At 38.9% G+C, this 19,824-nt stretch overlaps 2 protein-coding genes across 2 annotated transcripts in view; both read right to left on the bottom strand.

The window, feature by feature from the left end:
* The window catches only part of rbm44 (RNA binding motif protein 44), an 8,970-nt gene extending 6,179 nt beyond the window's left edge, over window positions 1-2,791 (bottom strand). Inside the window, exons 1-4 of the mRNA XM_016532350.1 lie at window positions 2,760-2,791; window positions 1,667-1,797; window positions 648-1,588; window positions 498-559 (exon numbers count right to left, since the gene is read on the bottom strand). Of these exons, the coding sequence (XP_016387836.1) occupies window positions 498-559; window positions 648-1,588; window positions 1,667-1,797; window positions 2,760-2,791 (1,166 nt within the window). The remainder of the gene's footprint in view (window positions 1-497; window positions 560-647; window positions 1,589-1,666; window positions 1,798-2,759) is intronic.
* A 3,741-nt stretch (window positions 2,792-6,532) lies between these two features.
* etv5a (ETS variant transcription factor 5a) overlaps window positions 6,533-19,824 on the bottom strand; it is a 15,432-nt gene continuing 2,140 nt past the window's right edge. The window contains exons 2-13 of the mRNA XM_016532381.1: window positions 19,496-19,631; window positions 19,303-19,396; window positions 19,061-19,108; window positions 18,671-18,721; window positions 16,723-16,846; window positions 16,357-16,641; window positions 13,981-14,267; window positions 11,525-11,584; window positions 11,339-11,407; window positions 10,910-11,079; window positions 8,414-8,515; window positions 6,533-8,299 (exon numbers count right to left, since the gene is read on the bottom strand). Coding sequence (XP_016387867.1) covers window positions 8,069-8,299; window positions 8,414-8,515; window positions 10,910-11,079; window positions 11,339-11,407; window positions 11,525-11,584; window positions 13,981-14,267; window positions 16,357-16,641; window positions 16,723-16,846; window positions 18,671-18,721; window positions 19,061-19,108; window positions 19,303-19,396; window positions 19,496-19,543 — 1,569 coding nt within the window. The 5' untranslated portion in view covers window positions 19,544-19,631 and the 3' untranslated portion in view covers window positions 6,533-8,068. The remainder of the gene's footprint in view (window positions 8,300-8,413; window positions 8,516-10,909; window positions 11,080-11,338; window positions 11,408-11,524; window positions 11,585-13,980; window positions 14,268-16,356; window positions 16,642-16,722; window positions 16,847-18,670; window positions 18,722-19,060; window positions 19,109-19,302; window positions 19,397-19,495; window positions 19,632-19,824) is intronic.

Raw genomic sequence — 19,824 nt, 5'->3', positions numbered from 1 at the left:
AAATCGCATCATATGACCCCTTTAAACATTGATCAACACACATGCATAAAGCACATCAAAAAAGGTAAATGGCAAATCAGATGTGCTTGCTTGATGCACGAGCACCAATGAGGTTTGTTCTTGTGTGTCGAGCAAGAAACGGAAGCTCAGCTTTTATGATATTCCATGAACTCCATGTATTGTGCATTGACCAAAGTGACAAAAAGGCTAAATTAAATCTGTTCATCATATAAACTGATTGCGTCTCGTCAGAATTGGTTTAAATTGCTCAATTCAAATTGATTCCGTTTACAGTCTTTTTATGAACTTTAAGTGTCAAAGTTTTGGTGGAATGCACTTTCAAATGAAGCTCAGAAATCTTCCCCAGAAAGTTTCATTAAAAGTATCTTGGTTTGCGTTTAGAAGATGAACAAAAGTCTTATGGGCTTTGGAATGAGATGAGAGTGAGTAAATGACAATTTTCATTTTTTGGTAAACTAACATTTTCAGCAAATTACCTTGCCTTTCTGCTCTTCAGTTGTTTCAGCTCATTCGTTGTCTCCTTTAGCTTTATGAATTCCTAGGAGTAAATGATGAGCACGTTATACACAGCTCATTTGAAAAGAAGAAATTACAACTCCAACCATACCATTTAGAAATTATGATACCTCTGTGAGGACATCTAAATCAGACATGCAGACTTCAGTAATGGTGTTCTTTTCAGATGTGGCTATTTGCACAGTCTGTGTATCTTTCTCATGGCTGACTGCTAGCAGGTCTGTGTCAGTGGCAACATTTTTCAGTTGGAAGATCTGATCAACCTCTGTTGCACATGTAGATGTGAAACAGGCTCTGAAATCACCACAGGCATCTATTATTTGGTCCACAGAAACTGAAGCACCACATTTGGATTTCAGTGAAGGTCCCACATTGATCTCCTCAATTTGTTGCTCATATACTGAGTCATGCTTCTTTCTTATGTCTTCTTGATGGTCTCCTGACTCGAAAGAATTGCCAAGGCAAGAGAAACAATCAGTAGAGTTCGCAGCAGTGGCCATGGTGGCATTTGATGGTTCATCTGATAGTTCTGTACTGCCTTTGGTGGCCATGACTGAATCATTGCAGGCTGCGTCCGTACTCCGGGTGCCATCGCTCCATGTGGAATGGTCTAAACTGGTGTTACTGAAACTGTAGTATTCTGGCATCGCTTCCTGATCCAGATTATGGTAATCTGCTTCTTCCACTTGTACATAAGATTGGTCTTGGTAATTTTGGGTATAGTCATTCCTCTGAACCTGACTCTGCATATCCAGCTCCATATCGAGGGAGAAATTCGCCTGGGTTGTTGTGTCCTTAAAGTGTTTGGTGTCCTCCCTGTTCTCTACTTCCTCCCACAACTTAGACAGGCACTGGGCATGGGGACACATTCCTTTACTGTATGAAGGAGGATGTGCAGCACGGCCTCCATAATCATGGCTCTGCGTGCATCTTGTTTTCTGAGTATTAAGGGTGCTCTGCGTGCAACCAACAGTTGCGTCATATTGGGCAGTTAAGACGTTCAGCTCTTCTTTCACACTGTTTGGTAGCAGCTCAAGTTGTTTCTCATTCTCTGAACAAGAAAGCAATAATCAGTATTCTAGCTCCTAGTGATGTCTCAAAAGTCTATGGCAGGACTATAACATCTCACCCGACACACAGACTTTGCCTTCTGAAATCTCAATGCGAAAGCCACAACATCTGCACTTCTTGGAACCAAATGAACAACTGGTTCCACAATTTTGACACTGGGATGCACCATAAAATGATGGGTGCCTTGACCTTTAAAACACACACACACACACACAGACACATATGCATGCATATATATTTCTGCTTTCAACTTTTGAGAGCAACCACCACATCTCAAAATCCAGACAACAGCCAATGCATAGAACACTTCAGTCCCCACCCTTCATTTTCTAAATATAAAATTATTAGTCAATAATTGTGCTGCTCATTTCCCCTAATTTTACATTTACAATACCTTTGTCATCATTTATCACTCAAAGTTAAAGGGTTAGTTCACCCAAAAAGACGTTAGCCAAGTCCAACTTTTAACCGCGTCTTGAGTTGTTGACCGTTGACCACACAACCGCGACGACGCGCCCCACACAGAGCATGCGCGCGCCGAAAACGAGCGATGGAGCTACATAACGTTAACGTTACCTAAATTATACTGTCGACACGGTATATCCACGCGAAAGTAAGCTAACGTTATTTTCTATGAACATGCGAGACTTTAGATTCATTAGCTGCTCTAGGGAAATAAATAGAATAATAAATAAAGTGCATTAAACTGCAAAACTATTTGCACTACAAAGCAGTGTTTATTATTACGATGATAAATTAAAATAATATGATAAGAAATACTGGTTTGCAATATCAAGCAGCTTACGTTTTTTTTTTAGTACCGCTTAAATAACTGGAAGCGGTTGACACCGGAAGCACTGCACTGATGTTAAATGCCCGCGCGCTGGAAAGTTAAAAAGGACCAAATGTATCGCTCAGCGGTATTACATGGTCTACCAAAACACGAAAACACGTTCATATCCAAAGCACTACGATTTTATGTTTTTTTGAGTGTTTTTTCTTTAAATTAAGAAAACTCCATGCACGGAGGAAAAATGGGTAAACCCACGATTTATTCTGAATAGGGTAACAGGGTAAAGTGGACCGTTATGTATTAACTTACCCAAAATACGCCAGGTTTAAAGCCTCGTTCAGAAATGACCAACCCCAACCCGACTTCTTTGGGCTCGATATAACTTACCATTAATCTCGTTCACTGCATTATACGCACGTTGGTCAAAGGGAATGACTGGCCACATGGCTCTGGCAGAAAGATCCTCGTGTGTTATTGAATGTGACCCCATGACGAACGGTAACGGTACGACGTCGACAGGTTGAGGGTACCACATGTTCTGAAACTATTTAAATGACCAAATTCAAGGAAAAGACAGTTAGAATATGTTTGCACCAGTTATTATCGACAACAAAACTACAATAGAGCTTGTCCACCTCAGGTAAAGCGCCCTGCTAATGATTAACGTTAGGCGCTGCAGCTGCGCGATTTATTAATAAACTAGCGCCAGGTAAGCATGCAATTTACATATAAATTACACGAAAATGTCGCACGATAGGAGAGTAAAAATAATTACTCTCACTTATGTTATTATTAACTTGACGATTTTGACCAGTTAATTTTAACGCTCACTGAGATGTTATCAGTTGTGAATGAGTTCTGACGGGAAATCAACGATTCATTATTTTACGTCGTGACGTATTGCATTGTATCTCAAAATTGTCCTTATGGCCATTATGATACAGGCACATATAACTGTTTTTGACAGTTCTTTTCTTATTATTTATAAGGGTATTTATTGTGATTTCTTGTCTCCAGGTTCAGTTTAATACAACCACGATGCAGTTAATTAAAACAATAACAAAATAATTAGACCATAAATATAATTCACATTAAATACTGAAATTCATCTTTTGCCTCTGGTTTTACAAAAACAAAATCAGACATGGCTACATTTTTGCAATTTTTATGGCATGTCCCTAAATTAAGTGTTATTAAATATGATAAAAGAAGGTACATCTTTTTCCTTCGTCCTCTACTGACCCTTATAGAAAGCTGTTTACAACAAGTGAAAAACAAAACCGAAAATGATCAATTATTTATGAATACCTTGTTAACCAAAATCATGAGACTCTTTAGTTGTTATATAACCAAATATGGCTTTATAAAACGAGCATAGGTGATTCCTAGTGTGCAGAGCCTGGTGGTTAGTAGCGTGTAAATGCAGTTATTAATATGGCCACTAGAGAGAACACAAACCACGATGAATGAACCCGCTTCATGACTTGGATTGGGTTTATAATAAGCAGGAAAAGCCTATCATACTCTTAACTAGTTATTGAAAAAAGAAAAAAGAAAAGAAAGACACGCCTTTCCCGGTGCTTTTTTTAACATTCAAATTCATTTTAAGAATAAATGCTTAAGTTATTATATCATAGATAATTATATTATGGTAAATTATAGCATTAAACGAATTACTTAATTAATCAATTAAAGTAAATTAAAAGATCAATGTCTAAATAAAAAAGGTCAAGCTCTGAGTGCCAGGAATTGCCTCGTCGGAAATAAAGTTAATTAATTAGAGCATGTATTATAATCACAGTTAATTTAATTTCTGTCTGTGTCTCAGCAGGTGGACAGTTGCTTACATGGCAAAATAAACAGTAGTGAGTTAGATCATGTCACATCTGTAGCTCTTTCTTGCTTCATTGTACTAAAAGACGTACCCTAAGCAAATGGTATGCATTAGCTGTCGTTCTGCTAAGTGAAATCAATACTTCACTAAAACAGTCATTAGCAGACCACAGTGCAAAATATATATTAATGGAACTAGCCATTAACTTCTTTGGATGAATGTATAAATTGCTTGTAGTGTTCTTCTCTATTGCATTAGTCAGTTATAGACTACAGCATGAAGTTGGCTAGAAATAAAATGGTTGTGTTGACTGCAGGGTTATTTACAGGGAAGTAGGTGGGTTCAAAGGTTAAGTGCTTTTCTAGAGCAGAGGGGGGAAGGAATGTTGCCACGGAGATCCAACATCAGCCTCAATCTGGAGCATCTCTGTTTTCAGTTCTTCCTGGATGAAATTCATCAAGACAGAGTGCAATTATGAATTCAGTCTTAGTGTGAGAATGAAAAGATAAGGAAAATGCTTAAAGTATAAATGCACTGTGTTGTGCAAACAGTATACAGCTTATAAATGGATTTGGATGAATAATTGAGGTTGTGGATGTTATGACATAAGTGCAAGATATAGTATCACACATGCTGCTCACCCATCCATACAAAGTTATTAAATAATCATAGATGGGAGGCCTACAGCATGACCATATGAGCAGACACACATTAGCTAACCATCTAAAGCCCTGATGAAAGGGCAGTGCAGCCCCTGGGACAGCAAAAGGCCTTTAACTGAATAAAGGCTGATCGATAGAGAATAGAGTTTCAGATTCAGTGCAAGAAAGCAATTGCCAGCCCATTATCTAAAACAGCCTTTATAGTTCTCACATATGAACAGAATAATATATATAACATAAGGTAATATATACATGCATGTGTGTGTATTTATATATACATAATAAATATAATCGATTAATCGTTTGACAGCACTAATAATGTATATAATAAAATATATGTACAGGTGCATCTCAAAAAATTTGAATATCGTGAAAATGTTCATTTTTTGTAACTTTCATATATGTGAAACATTCATATATTCTAGATTAATTACAAGTAAAACATTTAAAAAGTTTTTTTTGTTTTCATTTTGATGATTGAAAGTCAAAAATCCAGTATAATATAACAATATTAGAATATTTCCTAAGATCAATCAAAAAAAGGATTTGCGTAGCCCTTTTCCTGAAGACGTCTGAGCGTGGTGACTCTTGATGCACTGACTCCAGCTTCAGTCCACTCCTTGTGAAGCTCTCCCAAGTGTTTGAATTGGCTTTGCTTGACAGTATTCTCAAGCTTGCGGTCATCCCTGTTGCTTGTGCACATTTTCCTACCCAATTTCCTCCTTCCAGTCAACTTTGCATTTAATATGCTTTGATACAGCACTCTGTGAACAGCCACTCCTTTCAGTAATGACCTTCTGTGACTTACCCTCTTTGTGGAGGGTGTCAATTATTGTCTTCTGGGCCATTGTCAAGTCAGCAGTCTTCCCCATTATTGTGGTTTCAAAGAAAAAGAGATACCCAGAATTTATACTGTAGAGATGGTCATTTAATGAAACTCAGATATAAATATTCTAATATTTTGAGATACTGGATTGGACTTTGACTTTCATGAGCTGAAAGCTCTAATCATCAAAATAAAAAATAAAAAAACTTTTGAAATGTTTTACTTTGCATGTAATGAATCTAGAATATATGAAAGTTTCCCTTTTTGAAATAAGTAAAAAAAATAAAAAAACTTTCACGATATTCTAATTTTTTTAGATGCACCTGTATATATTTTCAAGTTCTTCTAGACTTCCTATTAACCACAGAATTTTAAAAAATGGTCATGGAAGAAAAATGGAAATCACCGTTTCCACAAAAATTATAAGCAGCACAAGTGTTTTGAACACTAATAATAAGAAATTATTCTTGAGTATCAAACCAGCATATTAGAATGATTTCTGAAGGATCATGTGACACTGAAGACTGCAGTAATGATGCTGAAAATTCTGTTTGACATCACAGGAATAAATGACATTTTAAAATATATTAAAATAGAAAATTGTCATTTTAATTGTAATAATATTTCACATTATTACTCTTGCTGTATATTTTTGCAGTCTTGGCAAACATAAACATTAATAAAGCTTACTGACCCCAACCATTTGAACAGTACTGTATGTATATTTATATATAAATCAAACATGTGGCTACTCTGTCACTGAAATACTTACATGTGGGAGAAGAAAAAGCAGAAGGCAAGAGTGCAAGTGAAGCAGAATGGACAGTTTATTGTACCCAGTACAGATTATAAACTCAGCAGTGTAAGGTACACATTGTGAGGGGACAAGGTTAAGCCTGTACAAGTGCAGACAACCCTTCTGTGGTGGATATTGAGACAAGCCCCTCATTCCATGAGAAAACGGTTATTTTAGAAGCTGCACCTCTCATTAAAGGCACTGCTCTCGAACCCACCAGGAAAGGGTGTCCAGTAACCACTGGTGTGCAGTCACTGCAACACAGGGATCCACTTAAAACATACATAGAGTATCTGTTACAGGAAGAAATATACAGCTTATACAATAAAATCAAATAAATGCAGACTTTGCAAAAATATATAAGTTCATCTTTTCAAAAAAAAAAGGAAAAGAAAAAGAAAAGAGAGAGAATACAAATGCAGAGAACTCCACAATTTCTTCTTTGTCCAGCATAAAGCGATATGTTAGTGGACAGCTGATCATTGAATACGTCATGCGGAAGGAAGCAGTGGTCTTTCAACAACTTGAGATTGGCAACGAGTAGCTGACCAGGAAAATGTATTTTTCTTGTACCTTATTGCATGCAAGGCCCTGATACTCCTGCTTTCCTGGTGCATTAAAATATAGAATGATGCCAAAAATAATAATAATAATGTAAGAGTCTAAATGTTGTTTGACCTTCACTTACACTAAAGCATGGAGAAAGTCTGACTAGTGCATCCCTTTTGAATGTTGTCAAGTGAGAAAATTATATGTACTCTGTAATTCAAAATTTGGCTTTTTGGGAAGTGAAAACTAAAATTAAATAGCAACAGGCGTACAGAAATACATTTAAAATGGGTTAACAGTCCTGTGAAGTTGACTAAATATACTAAGAGTGCCTCTGGTTTAACTTCACATCAACAACCCCTGGGTTAACCAGCATGAAAACAAAAAGTTAATATAAAACCAACACATGACAAAGGACTCAGAACAAAACCAAATCATACAAAAAGAACATGTTCTGTATTCCTCAACATAATTAAAGCTGTCCACATTTAGTTAAACAAAAAGTGTTGTATAAAAGCCAGCTTTCTAACAAATGGGTCATTTTTTCTCCTTGTAAAATAAAGCCCTTTTGACTTCTTGTCTACATGGTTTGGAGGTAAAACAAAATTAGACCAAAAAGGCAACTATTAAATAGTGCTGCATTTAAGTTGCGTTTTTTTTCTTTTTCTTTTTTCAGTGAGGATGTCTCTTAATTCGTTACCAATTTTTCTTTTTTTAAAAAGCAGATTGTCAAAAACAGAATTGCTACAATTCTCGCAGTGAGATGTCAACCTCTCCAGCTCAACCTCTTCTTCTCTGTGGCAGTGACCGTTTGCCACGAGGAAGGTTTAAGCTTTCCTCACCTCCTTGACACCTTTCTCTCGCCTGAGAAAAGGTGGCTCGCAGATTTCTCCTCGTTCTTTTTTAATGATTGGGAGGGTTAATCTGGAAGTGGGCATCAGTTCAAAAGGAGTCGAGGCAATAGGGACAGATGTGTTTCAGTCAGATCAACAGTTCAGGCTCAGTACACGTAACCGTCAGGGAAAGGCATCCCAGCAACACACTGCTCGCCACCGTCCACCAAGTATGAAGCCCCCTCGTCATAGTGCACCAAAGGAAGTGTGTCGTCATCCACTCCGGGCAGGCCGTCAGGGTCTGCTTTAAGGTTGGGCCTCTGGTTGTCTGGGAAGGCCATTGAGAAGAGGGCCTCGGGATCACACACAAATTTGTACACGTACCTCTCGCCAGCGACCTGAAAAGAGGCATTAGATTATCCAAAAAAATTAAAAAGTGGACAAATTATAGCAAATATTGTGATTATGAGCAGAGCATAGAGTAAAAGAAACCTGCGTGAACCTGCCTTTACCTTCTGCATGATTCCCTTCTCATAATAGTAACGCAGTGAGCGACTGAGTTTGTCGTAGTTCATGGCCGGTCTGTTCTTCTGGATGCCCCAGCGCCGGGCCACCTGAAAACACAGATGACGATTGTCATTTCATTAGCGGTTTCAATTTAGTTAGCAACAAAACTTGGAACATTGCAAAAACTCTCAAACCTAATGGTGTTCAAGAGAAGTACACTGTCACATTTAGAGAAATTGGTTGTAGCCACCACGAAAGCAACTGTGGCTTCTTTTTTTTTTTATGTATTAAATTTACTTGCGATGTAGAGCACACAAACGGTCTGACAAAATGTTAAGAATTGGCAGATGCCTTTTGTCAGAGTGATAGTGTGTCAGACAATAATATTGGCAAAGTATTGAGACATGACTTGCTTATCAAAAAAGTCATGTGACTACCTTAGCATCTAAGAATTCTGTAAATGTGTTTTAATTAAAGAAATGTGTAAATGTCTTCTTAAAGAGGTAATTCACCACCAGGTAAGAAGGGATTTTATTAAAACTTGGTTGTCTATGCAGTTGAACAGCGAAAATGTTTTTGAAATCAGTGCTACATGACAAGAGAACAGAAAAAAGGCTGGGGAGGTCTCTTTGGAAACTTCAACACCCATAATGCACTGAGTTCAAGCTGATTGTCTGTGGGTGGGAATATAAAAATGTGGAGGTAAGATTTGTAGCTAAACAATCCCTGAAGCTGTCAAATAAATTAGGAGATCTATGTCTAGGAAAATATACTACCAACCATTACCTTTAATGAATAAAATCCACCTCAAGCATTTTTTAATGTGCATTTTTATTTTTTTTAAAGACTTATTTTTGGCGTTTTTTAAAAACTTTTAATAGTTATAGGACAGTGTAGACAGAAAGCGAAGTGGGAGAGAGAGAGGGGGCAGGATCGGGAAAGTTCCTCAAGCCAGGATTCAAACACGGGATGCCCGTAGCACAACGACGCTTCATGTCGGCGAACTGCCAACAAGGCTATTGGCACCGACTTAATGTGCATTTTAGAATTTTTATTCTCATTTTAATGTTTCCATTAACATTTTTTCTGTTATCCCAAAATGAACACAAAAATATATGAATAGAAACCCAGCTACTGAAAGCAAGAAGATACAGGGCTACTGTAAATGGCGTGTGTGCCTGAAAGAAAGCGAAAAAACTGAATGTTGGCAGTCACCTCCTCTGGCTCAATAAGTTTGAACTCCATTCCACGTCCTGTCCAGGCAATGAAATGACCATTGGCAGGATCATCCAGCAGCGTAACCAGAAACTGCCAAAGCTGGAGGGAGCCGCGACGTTGGTAAGGCGGGCCGTCACGATACACAGAGGGCTCTTGCTTTACCTTCCCTGTCAGGAACAAGAATTACGACGATTAAAGTTTGCCTAGAGTAGCGTGAACAAGCAGGCGAGAAATTCCAACACAAATGTGGCTAATGTGGACACAGCCTTCATTTCGCACCACAGTACTAGCTCTCTCTTCAAAGAAAGGGGTGCCCTGATGAATCTCTACAATGCAGACTGAGCACTTGACAGCTACTGAAATGACCATTTGACCATTAACTTGTCTTTGATTTGAAACTATACATGACCTGTTGTGAACTCTTACCTTCAAGTCTCTCGGGAACCACACAGGTGTCGTCGAAATACAACTGCTGATCTCTGTCAAATGAGAAGTCTACAGGAAGAGGGAAGAAACAAAGACACTGTGTGTTAGATTAAGACAGGATAAGATGATTTTAGCATGCTGGAGCTGCAGTCATGTAGTATATGCTTTAATGGTTATGCCACTTACTCTCATGGTTTTGGTAGAAGCTTGCTGCTCTCCCAAATGAAGACTGACACTTAGGCACTTCTGCAAAACAACATACAATGGAATAATTAAAAAATTAGAAATTACCAATGATAAATGAGTCAGCAGTTCATTTAAAATAAATAAAATAAATACTATAATTAGAGATAAAATGAAATGAACCTTTAGAAAAGTGTTTACTGTTTTCAAGGTTATTATAGTTGACTAAAACTATACAAAACATTTTTTGTTACTTGAAACAGATGTTTAACGGAAATAAAATATATACAAATAAAACCTCAAACTTATTTTAATTCAAGTTCCAATGAAATATTTTTCATTTAGTTGATGCAACAAATATAGAAATAAATGGCAAAACAATAAATACTGAAAACAAAGAAAAAAACTAATTAAAAACTGTAACAGTACTCGGCGATTATAAAATAACACTGTCTGTTCCTTAATTCTTAAAATCCACCTCAAGCATTTCAAATGTGCAGTTTAGAAGTTTTAGTTGCATTTTAATGTATTTCAATTAGCATTTTTTTCTGTGTTATCTTAAAATTCACACAAAAATACATGAATAAAAACTTGAAAAGCGAGAACATACTGGACTACTGTAAATGGTGTGTGTGACTGAAAGAAAGTGGAAAAAAATGATTGTTGGTGCTCACCTCCTCTGGCTCAATAAGTTTAAACTCCATTCCACGTCCTGTCCAGGCAATGAAATGACCGTTAGCAGGATCATCCAGCAGCGTAACCAGAAACTGCCAAAGCTGGAGGGAGCCGCGACGCTGGTAAGGCGGGCCGTCACGATACACAGAGGGCTCTTGCTTTACCTTCCCTGTCAGGAATAAGAATTACGAGGATTAGAGTTTGCCTGGAGCAGCGTGAACAAGCAGGCCAGAAATTCCAACACAAATGTGGCTAATGTGGACACGGTCTTCATTTCGCACCACCATACTAGCTCTCTCTTCAAAGAAAGGAGTGCCCTGCTGAAACTGTACAATGCAGACTGAGCACTTGACAACTACTGAGATGACCATTCGACCCTTAACTTGTCTTTGATTTGAAACTATACATGACCTGTTGTGAAATCTTACCTTCAAGTCTCTCGGGAACCACACAGGTGTCGTCGAAATACAACTGCTGATCTCTGTCAAATGAGAAGTCTACAGGAAGAGGGAAGAAACAAAGACACTGTGTGTTAGATTAAGACAGGATAAGATGATTTTAGCATGCTGGAGCTGCAGTCATGTAGTATATGCTTTAATGGTTATGCCACTTACTCTCATGGTTTTGGTAGAAGCTTGCTGCTCTCCCAAATGAAGACTGACACTTAGGCACTTCTGCAAAACAACATACAATGGAATAATTAAAAAATTAGAAATTACCAATGATAAATGAGTCAGCAGTTCATTTAAAATAAATAAAATAAATACTATAATTAGAGATAAAATGAAATGAACCTTTAGAAAAGTGTTTACTGTTTTCAAGGTTATTATAGTTGACACTAACTATACAAAACATTTTTTGTTACTTGAAACAGATGTTTAACGGAAATAAAATATATACAAATAAAACCTCAAACTTATTTTAATTCAAGTTCCAATGAAATATTTTTCATTTAGTTGATGCAACAAATATAGAAATAAATGGCAAAACAAAATAAATACTGAAAACAAAGAAAAAAACGAATTAAAAACTATAACAGTACTCGGCGATTATAAAATAACACTGTCTGTTCCTTAATTCTAATGAAGACATAGACATTTGGCACATAAACAGAGGTTTTATGGGAGCTCTAAAAAGGCAAGATGATGAACAATAGTCATTCTGGCCTGTTTGAAACACTGGGCCGTGAATGTCCAGCCTCACACATCTGGTAGCACTGGCTAAGCTCATATCAACACACCAAAGAAACATGCGGCATTAGCAGTGAGCACTGAGTCACCAAATAGGATTAGCCAGCATATCGAGATACTGGACCATGACAATCAAGTTTTATCTGTCCTTGTGTGTCCTGGTGATTCAGCAGGCCACTCCACCCCTTTCTTGTCTTACTCTGAGTATGCGATCCTCATTGATTGCATCAGATGCATCATCTGTCAGGCTGCTGTACAGATGAAAAGACTCAGCCGCCCCCGTGGCTGATACGTGACGTACACATTTATAAGAAGGATGGTAAGAGGATTTGGAGTTACATCACTAACCTGCAAACATAAACCTAGAGGGATAGTATAAAACTTAGAAGCTGAATGCAGGGCTGTACGTTAACTTTTGTCAAGAGCAGTGAGTGATTTTTGTTTTGTTTTGTTGTTTTATTAACATTAAAAGAATAGTTCACCAAAAATGAAAATTCTGTCATCTGTCTTTCATATCTGTCATAGTGTTTCATTTTTATACCATCACTTACTCAAGTTGTTTTAAACCTGAATTAGTTTCTTAGAAAATCTATTTTGAAGAATGTGGGTAACCAAGCAGTTGCTGGTCCACAGTGACTTCCATGGTATTTTTTTTCCTACTGTAAAAGTCAGTGTGGACCAGCTACTGTTTGATTACTCGCATTTTTCAAAATATCTTTTGAAATTAATACAGGTTTGGGACAAAATGTGAGTGAGTAAATAATGACAGAAATTAAATTTTTTGGGTGAACTATCCCTTTAATGACAGTCGGCAGCATGTTTAGTAGCTACTGTCCCTTTAAGAGCTTCACGCGTTTCTCTCTCAACTGTTTACTTTCATTTCAGACATAACCAACTGTGTTTATATGTAAACCTTGAGTGTTTTTGACAGTATTAGACGCTAAATCAATCAGACGCGAAAGACAACTTAGTCCAATAATCAGGCGCTTTTTGACAGGCTCACAGTGGGAGCGCGCTTCATGAGTACACGCTCAGAAAAAGCGCATGCAGAACAGCACGTGAATTAAATGTTTAACCGGTATTGCTTTAAAGCAGATGGAAATAATGTAGTTTTGTGATTGCGCATAAGTGCAGTGTCCCGTGAGAGTAACTCTACCGCTGAGCTAACACTGATGTGAAAAGCAGATCGTGGAGACATTTTAATCGTCCACGATCAAAAATCGTCATATCGCACACCCCTAACTACCAAGTATAATCAACCTCACACACACAAACAAGCACAACGAAATCACTTCACACTATTAAGCACACTGTACATATATAAGCGCATATATGTCGCACTGTACAGCCCTGTGAATGTATGGATCACAAACAGGAAGCATAGGGTTACCCTATGCTTAGACATGACAAGAACAAAATATCCCGATGTGGATTATGACCCAACTACCCTGAGATATAGTATCTTAATGCAACCTTTTGAAACTTCTTACAATGTCTAGGACTAAATATTTTAGCATGTTATATAATTTAATTTTCATTTTACTTTTGCACCAAATTTTGCACGTATGGGTAATGGAAAATGTACATTTAAATACATTTAAGTAAATTGACAGCCCTGTTTATTAATAATGCTGCACTTGAGGAATGTCTAGGTATGAGGAGCGCAGCCTTCTCAGAATGTCTCCTCTTTGCACGCAAAGGTTCAAGGTTTGCATGTGTGCATGCTTTTGTTCGTATACACCTCACTAAACAACGCTAAAAGTCACAGGCCCGTGCAAGCACACAAAATACATTCCATGCCCTCACCCAGACAGCTCTCATGAAGCCCAGGCAGATCGTGAACACTTGAATACATTTCTAAGAAATGGGACAGTCCTCACCAGAATCAAAGCAGAAGTCTCGTGGCTCTTGCTTGATGGCCATCTGGTGGAAGGCAGCCTGGGATGGGCCCATGTTGGGAACACCTTGCTCAGCGTAGCGGGGGTCTAGGAGCTCCTGTTTGAATCCCTGAGGAGGCACAGGAACCAGGGGCTCGGACATTTGGCGATGGTAAGGTGGCCTTCCATCTCTTGGTGAAGTGCTGGGGACCTGTGGCATGAAGTTGGGTCTTCCTTGGGTGTCAGACGGTGGGAATGGAAGGCAAGGCTCTGAAAGTTGTCGCTGAAACCTGCAAGACAATAACAACATTCAAAAACCAGAAACAACTTTGGAGTAAATGACACAGTGCACTTTCAGTTAAATCCAAGCAGCTCTTTAGGATTCAAGGAATTCATAAACAAACAGCATGTTTAAAATATAGCTGTTTTGGTCATGTGACACAGGATAAATAAAGGAGCAGCTTAGCACTAGCACTTTAGAGTCTTCTGCTAGAGGCTGTAAATGATGTGCCACACATTCTCCGGCAAGCTCCCAGGAATTCAGCTACAGGTGGCAGGGCAGGATGCCAGCCAATCTATTCTCACGGGGGTCATGTTATTAGAGCCCCCCAGCAGTGATGTACACCACATTTTTTCAGCTTATAAAATGACCATGGCTATAGGGTCAACTGCCATAATATATTATATCACTACCAAATGTTTTTTAAAGCAATTATTATTTTTTTAATTCAGCAAGAATGCATTGAATTGATCAAATGACAGTTAAGACATTTATAATGTTACAAAAGTTTTCTATTTAACAAATGCTAATCTTTGGAATTTTTCCAATTAATTAAAGAATTCTAAAAAAAAACACATGATGGTTTCCACAAAACATTAAAGGGGTCATATGATGCGATTTCAAGTTTTCCTTTCTCTTTGGAGTGTTACAAGCTGATTGTGCATAGATAAGATCCCTGAAGTTGCAAAGACTAAAGTCTCAAAACCAAAGAGATATTCTTTATCAAAGTTAAGACTCTGCCACGCCCCCCTAAAACGGCTCGTTCTAACACGCCCCCACATATCTACCTCACTATGTGGAAATATTTGCATAATGCGCCCAAATGTTCATGCAAAGAAAGAAGGCGTGGTTTCAGTAACCGCAGTTAGTGTTGAAGCAGCCATGTCAGGGAGACGCTGTGTGTTTCTAGGCGAAAGCAAAAGCACTTTATTTGGCCTTCCGAAAGTAGATGCATTTAGGAATCTTTAAGATTACTTACAACAGAACAGCAATGCATTTTATGGACGACCGTTTCGTGAACCTAGGAGAGGAGGTAATTCTGACTTTGCTATGACAATCTGGCGCTTCTGAATCAGCTACTGTTTTGTTATTAGTTTAAGTATTTGCTATTGACTGTTCAAATGCGGAGTTTTGCGCATCGTGTGTGTGTGTGTGCGCGAGCGAGAGAGAGAGAGAGAGAGTGGTGTGTGTGTGCGTGCGCGCGCGCGAGAGAGAGAGAGAGCTGTGTGTGTGTGTGTACATCACAGTGGAGTCAGCTGTCTTAACCGTGGCTTGTGTACTGCAAACACATACCAGCTTCATCACTGTGTCTGTCACGCGACTCTGTTCCCCTTTCAGGCTTGAACTGATGGTAAAACTAATGACATTATTTACTGTCTTTACATTTATTTTGAAAGATGAAGCTCGCGATTATGGTAAGGGGCGTTACATTTCCGACAAGTGCTTGCGGTGTTCGGCCAATCACAATGCACTGGGTCAGCTGGCCAATCAGAGCAGACTGCGCTTGTCAGAAGGAGGGACTTTGTAGAAAACGAAGCATTTGAGAGAGGCGGGGCATAGAGGACCTACAATAATGTACAGTATTTGAAAAATAATGTGTTTTTTGAACATTAAAACATGTCAACATATTCTGTTACACCAAATACACAAAATAATGATCTTTAAAAAAAGCATCATATGACCCCTTTAAGAACTGATAATAATAAGAAATGTTTCTTGAGCACCAAATCAGCATGTTAGAATGATTACTGAAGGATCATGTGACACTGAAGACTGGAGTAATGACTGCTGAAAATTCTGCTTTTCTTTTACAATAAAATGTATTAAAACAGAAAACAGCAATTATAAATTTTATTTTTTATACAATATTACTGTTTTAATGTATTTCTGATCAGACAAATGTAGGCTTGGTGAGCACCAGAGACTTCTTTCAAACACACAAAAAAAATGTGTGAATGCAACGTGACGCAACATATCTCAATAAGTGTATACACATATGTAGATATTTTTTCCTTCATATTAATAGTAATGCAAAAAAAATGTGTATGTATATATGCGCCACTAAAATTTAAATGTCCTGAAACCATGCAGAGACTCACCTAGGTTCATTACTGAAGTGAGTGTCACGGTTTAGGGGTGGACAGGGTACTGCAAAAGGTGGGCTCTGGCTGTGGTGAGGGAGAGCCTGCTGGCTGGGGGTGGTCTTGGTCATTGAAGGTTGCCCATGAAGGAGACGCTGCCCTAATGTTGAGTTGGATAAGGGAGGAGGAGTCTGTTCATGCAGGGGACGTGTCCCCAGAGTGTTGGTGGGGACACATGGCGAGACGGGCGTTGAGGGAGGAGTCAATGGCTTGAACCCAGCTGTGGGCTTCCTTTCATAGGCACTGTATTGAGGAAAACGAAGACAATTAGTCATCACGTTGACAAGATATCAATGACATTGAGATGGATATCTAAGAAAGTACCTGTAGCTGTAAAGGCACTTCTCTCCATACGGCATGGGACTTCTATCCTGGCTACAGGGGGAGAGCTCTTTGGAAGAACTCAGTTCGCGTTTGATCTTCACCGGTGGTGGGCCATGAAACATCACTGTGAGAGAAAAGAGCAGAAGGAGATGTTTCTAATGAAGCAGAGCATCCAATTGAACACATCAACAGAAGTGCACTGAAATGCCTCTGAAGGAGATTCTTCTCCACCATTAAACCGCCATATTTCACGGGTAATGACAATCGACTGCGAGGCATAAAAGCTCTCCGTTCTGCCCATCAGTATCATGGTGCAGAACAACACATGCAATCAAAGCGCTCCCCTCAGATTTCCATCATAGCCGAGTCAATACTCATGAATCAGTGTGGTCGTAATTCAATGATTGTGAATGATTTTCCTCCCTGCACTGTAACCATTAGCCCCTGGATCTCTGCATCAAGCTCTCATATCCGGCGCCACATAATGGCCAACGCAACTGGATCCACACGAGTCGAGCCAGATAAATCACCCAGACTGTACTTAAAAGGCAAAAGGTAGGCACGTGGAAGCTCAAAGCATTTGTTAAAGTGTTAGTTCACTGAAAATGATCACATCTGATGTGCTCTATGTGATTAGTGATTATTATATGTGAACAAAAACCTGTTAAAACTAAAAATCTGCTCATCAGAAGACTTGGGTTAAACTGCTCTATTTATATGGATTACTACGTCTCTTAATTAACTTTTTGCTGCGCTACATTTTTAGTGGGGTGAACTTTCAATGGAAGGACAGAAATCTCTCAGGTTTCATTAAAAATATGTAATTTGTGAGAAGTGAGAAGATTTCCTGCTCTGTGGCCATTGAGGTTATTGCTAAAGAAGAGGTCACTGCCCATTGATACGGTACTGGGAAAGTGTAGGAGAGCATGGGGTGCCATGTGACGTCCAGATGAACCCTGGATACTGAAAAGACTGTAAGAAAAGTTTGCACTGGAATGCCACATGAAGGAACCTATGGCTCACATTCAAAAAGTGCCTGATTTTATAAACAGCATGTCAGAAACCTTCATAACATTCTTATGCTTTTCAGTAACGCCACACTGACATGCAAAACTGCACTGAAACGCATGCCCTTAACACACCCTGTCTCCTAGCCTCAACATCAGACGAAAACAAAAACAAACTTCAGAGACAAAACGGGGGGAAAAAAATAACGTAAAATGCTCTGCCGAGCGTTCCTCGAGTATTTCCTTTGGCTTTGATTCCTGTGGCCAGGCTCGAACAAATTGGGTGCGTTTGGACTGAGAACCCTCAATGAAAAGAGCTTCAGTAGCTGTGGATTTGGTGGGTTTAGGTAGGCCGTGAGAGGAAGCCTTTTCCTCTCCCCTTCCCGCTGGAATCCAGTCCATTCCAGAGGCTGAACGGAGTGCATGAAAGTGTGAAATCTGATTATGAGCTTGGATCATGTGATGCTGATACCAATCGGCTGATTTCACTGAAAAAATAGGTAGGTTGTGGGGGTTCTCGCTGAGAGGATTCAGGCAAGAATGAAAAGCGGAAAGACCATTTAAGCCCTAATAAATCAAAGCACTATCGGGTTGAGTGTGTGGGGATGTTACACCATTGACCATGTTAAAGAGCAAATCAATTACTTTAAAAGTTTATGCATGCTAAAATATCTAATATGCACTATAATAAGAGCTTCATTTGGGAGTATAACTGCTGGCATCTTCAACAACTCAAATCAACACGATTGTCTGGCCACTCGACACCATCCTTAGTCTAAGATCTCCTTTGTTTCCCATGAAACTTTGGCTTTAAATTTTAGCAAGAGATGAATAATAAATAGCTCCAAGAGTTCAGCCTCTGCCGTTTTCCCTAGCCCTCTCTGGGCTGCATCCACAATACACTGCCAAGGAGAATAAATAATACATCTCAAGGTACTCACAGCTCTCCGACTGGAAATCTGGGACAAACTGTTCATCATCGGGCACCTGAGCTGTGGAGAGAGATTGGAGAGCATGAAAGATCCCTGCTGATAAACAATCCGCGGATCAATGTCAATTTGTCAGACGACATTTATTTTTGTATTTTTTGTTCATCGAAAAATGAACAGCCATCTCAGTGCCAACTTTTTGGACACTGCTGCAAAGCTAGTGCAATGGACCAAATTAAATGGCCAGAGCGTCATGAAAAATAAACAGCAGCTGGGACAAAGTGTATCACTTAGAAATTATATATTCCACATGCATATATTATAAGAAATACTCATGAGTCTGAAATATAAATGTCAGCTGCATGACAAAGCAAAAATGACATGCATGAAAATGTTACAAACCTTCTGCGATCCAGATCTCTTGCAGCTGGCTGAGGTCCTGGAAAAGTTCTACAGATGACAGGCAAAGACAAGACAGTCTAAGAGCATGAAAACCCACTATGATCCAAGTATTTGATAAATGAAAGGCAGCCTTCAACAATCACAGCATCGATCAAACTACTGCTCTCTCGCTGTTAATGCATCTCAATAATCAGATCCATCTGCTAAACATGCATTAGTCATGTTCATTAGGTTGAAATTACCCTCTGTGTCCTGAGCGAGTTCAGTCTCCACTAACTTTCTTTTTCTGTCGTTAACTGCTCGGCTATACGGTTCCTCCACTTGTAATGACTTTTGCTGTGGAAAAACACTTATGGTCAGTGTTGCCTAATTTAATGCTGAAAAACAAAACACCATTAGCTTTATGCATCTACAGAAAAGCAGAAATTTACTTACATTAGGTGGGACCATAAATGGTACTTGCTGGTCATAAAATCCGTCCATGTCACCTGGGTCTTCAAGAAAGCTCCCAGAAAAGGGTCTTCGCTTAAAAGCGATTGTTATATTGATCTCTCTGGGTCTTTGGTTTTCTCTAACGAAAAAAATAAATAAACAGATGAATCATGCAGTAGATCTACTGGACAGTCAAGTGTGTCCCATATCAAAACACCAAGCCCTGCATACAGGCAGACAAAACCCTCAGATCCATCTGATCCTGTGTTTTCATCCTCCCCCTTCTCTCAACAACCCTCCTGACAGAGCGTATGTGAGCGTAAGACAGACAG

This window comes from Sinocyclocheilus rhinocerous, unplaced genomic scaffold, assembly GCF_001515625.1.
Source record: "Sinocyclocheilus rhinocerous isolate Xijiao unplaced genomic scaffold, SAMN03320098_v1.1 scaffold755, whole genome shotgun sequence".
Taxonomy (NCBI): Eukaryota; Metazoa; Chordata; class Actinopteri; order Cypriniformes; family Cyprinidae; genus Sinocyclocheilus; species Sinocyclocheilus rhinocerous.
The sequence above is the reverse complement of the archived record's forward strand: the minus strand, read 5'-3'. Positions and strand labels throughout refer to the sequence as shown.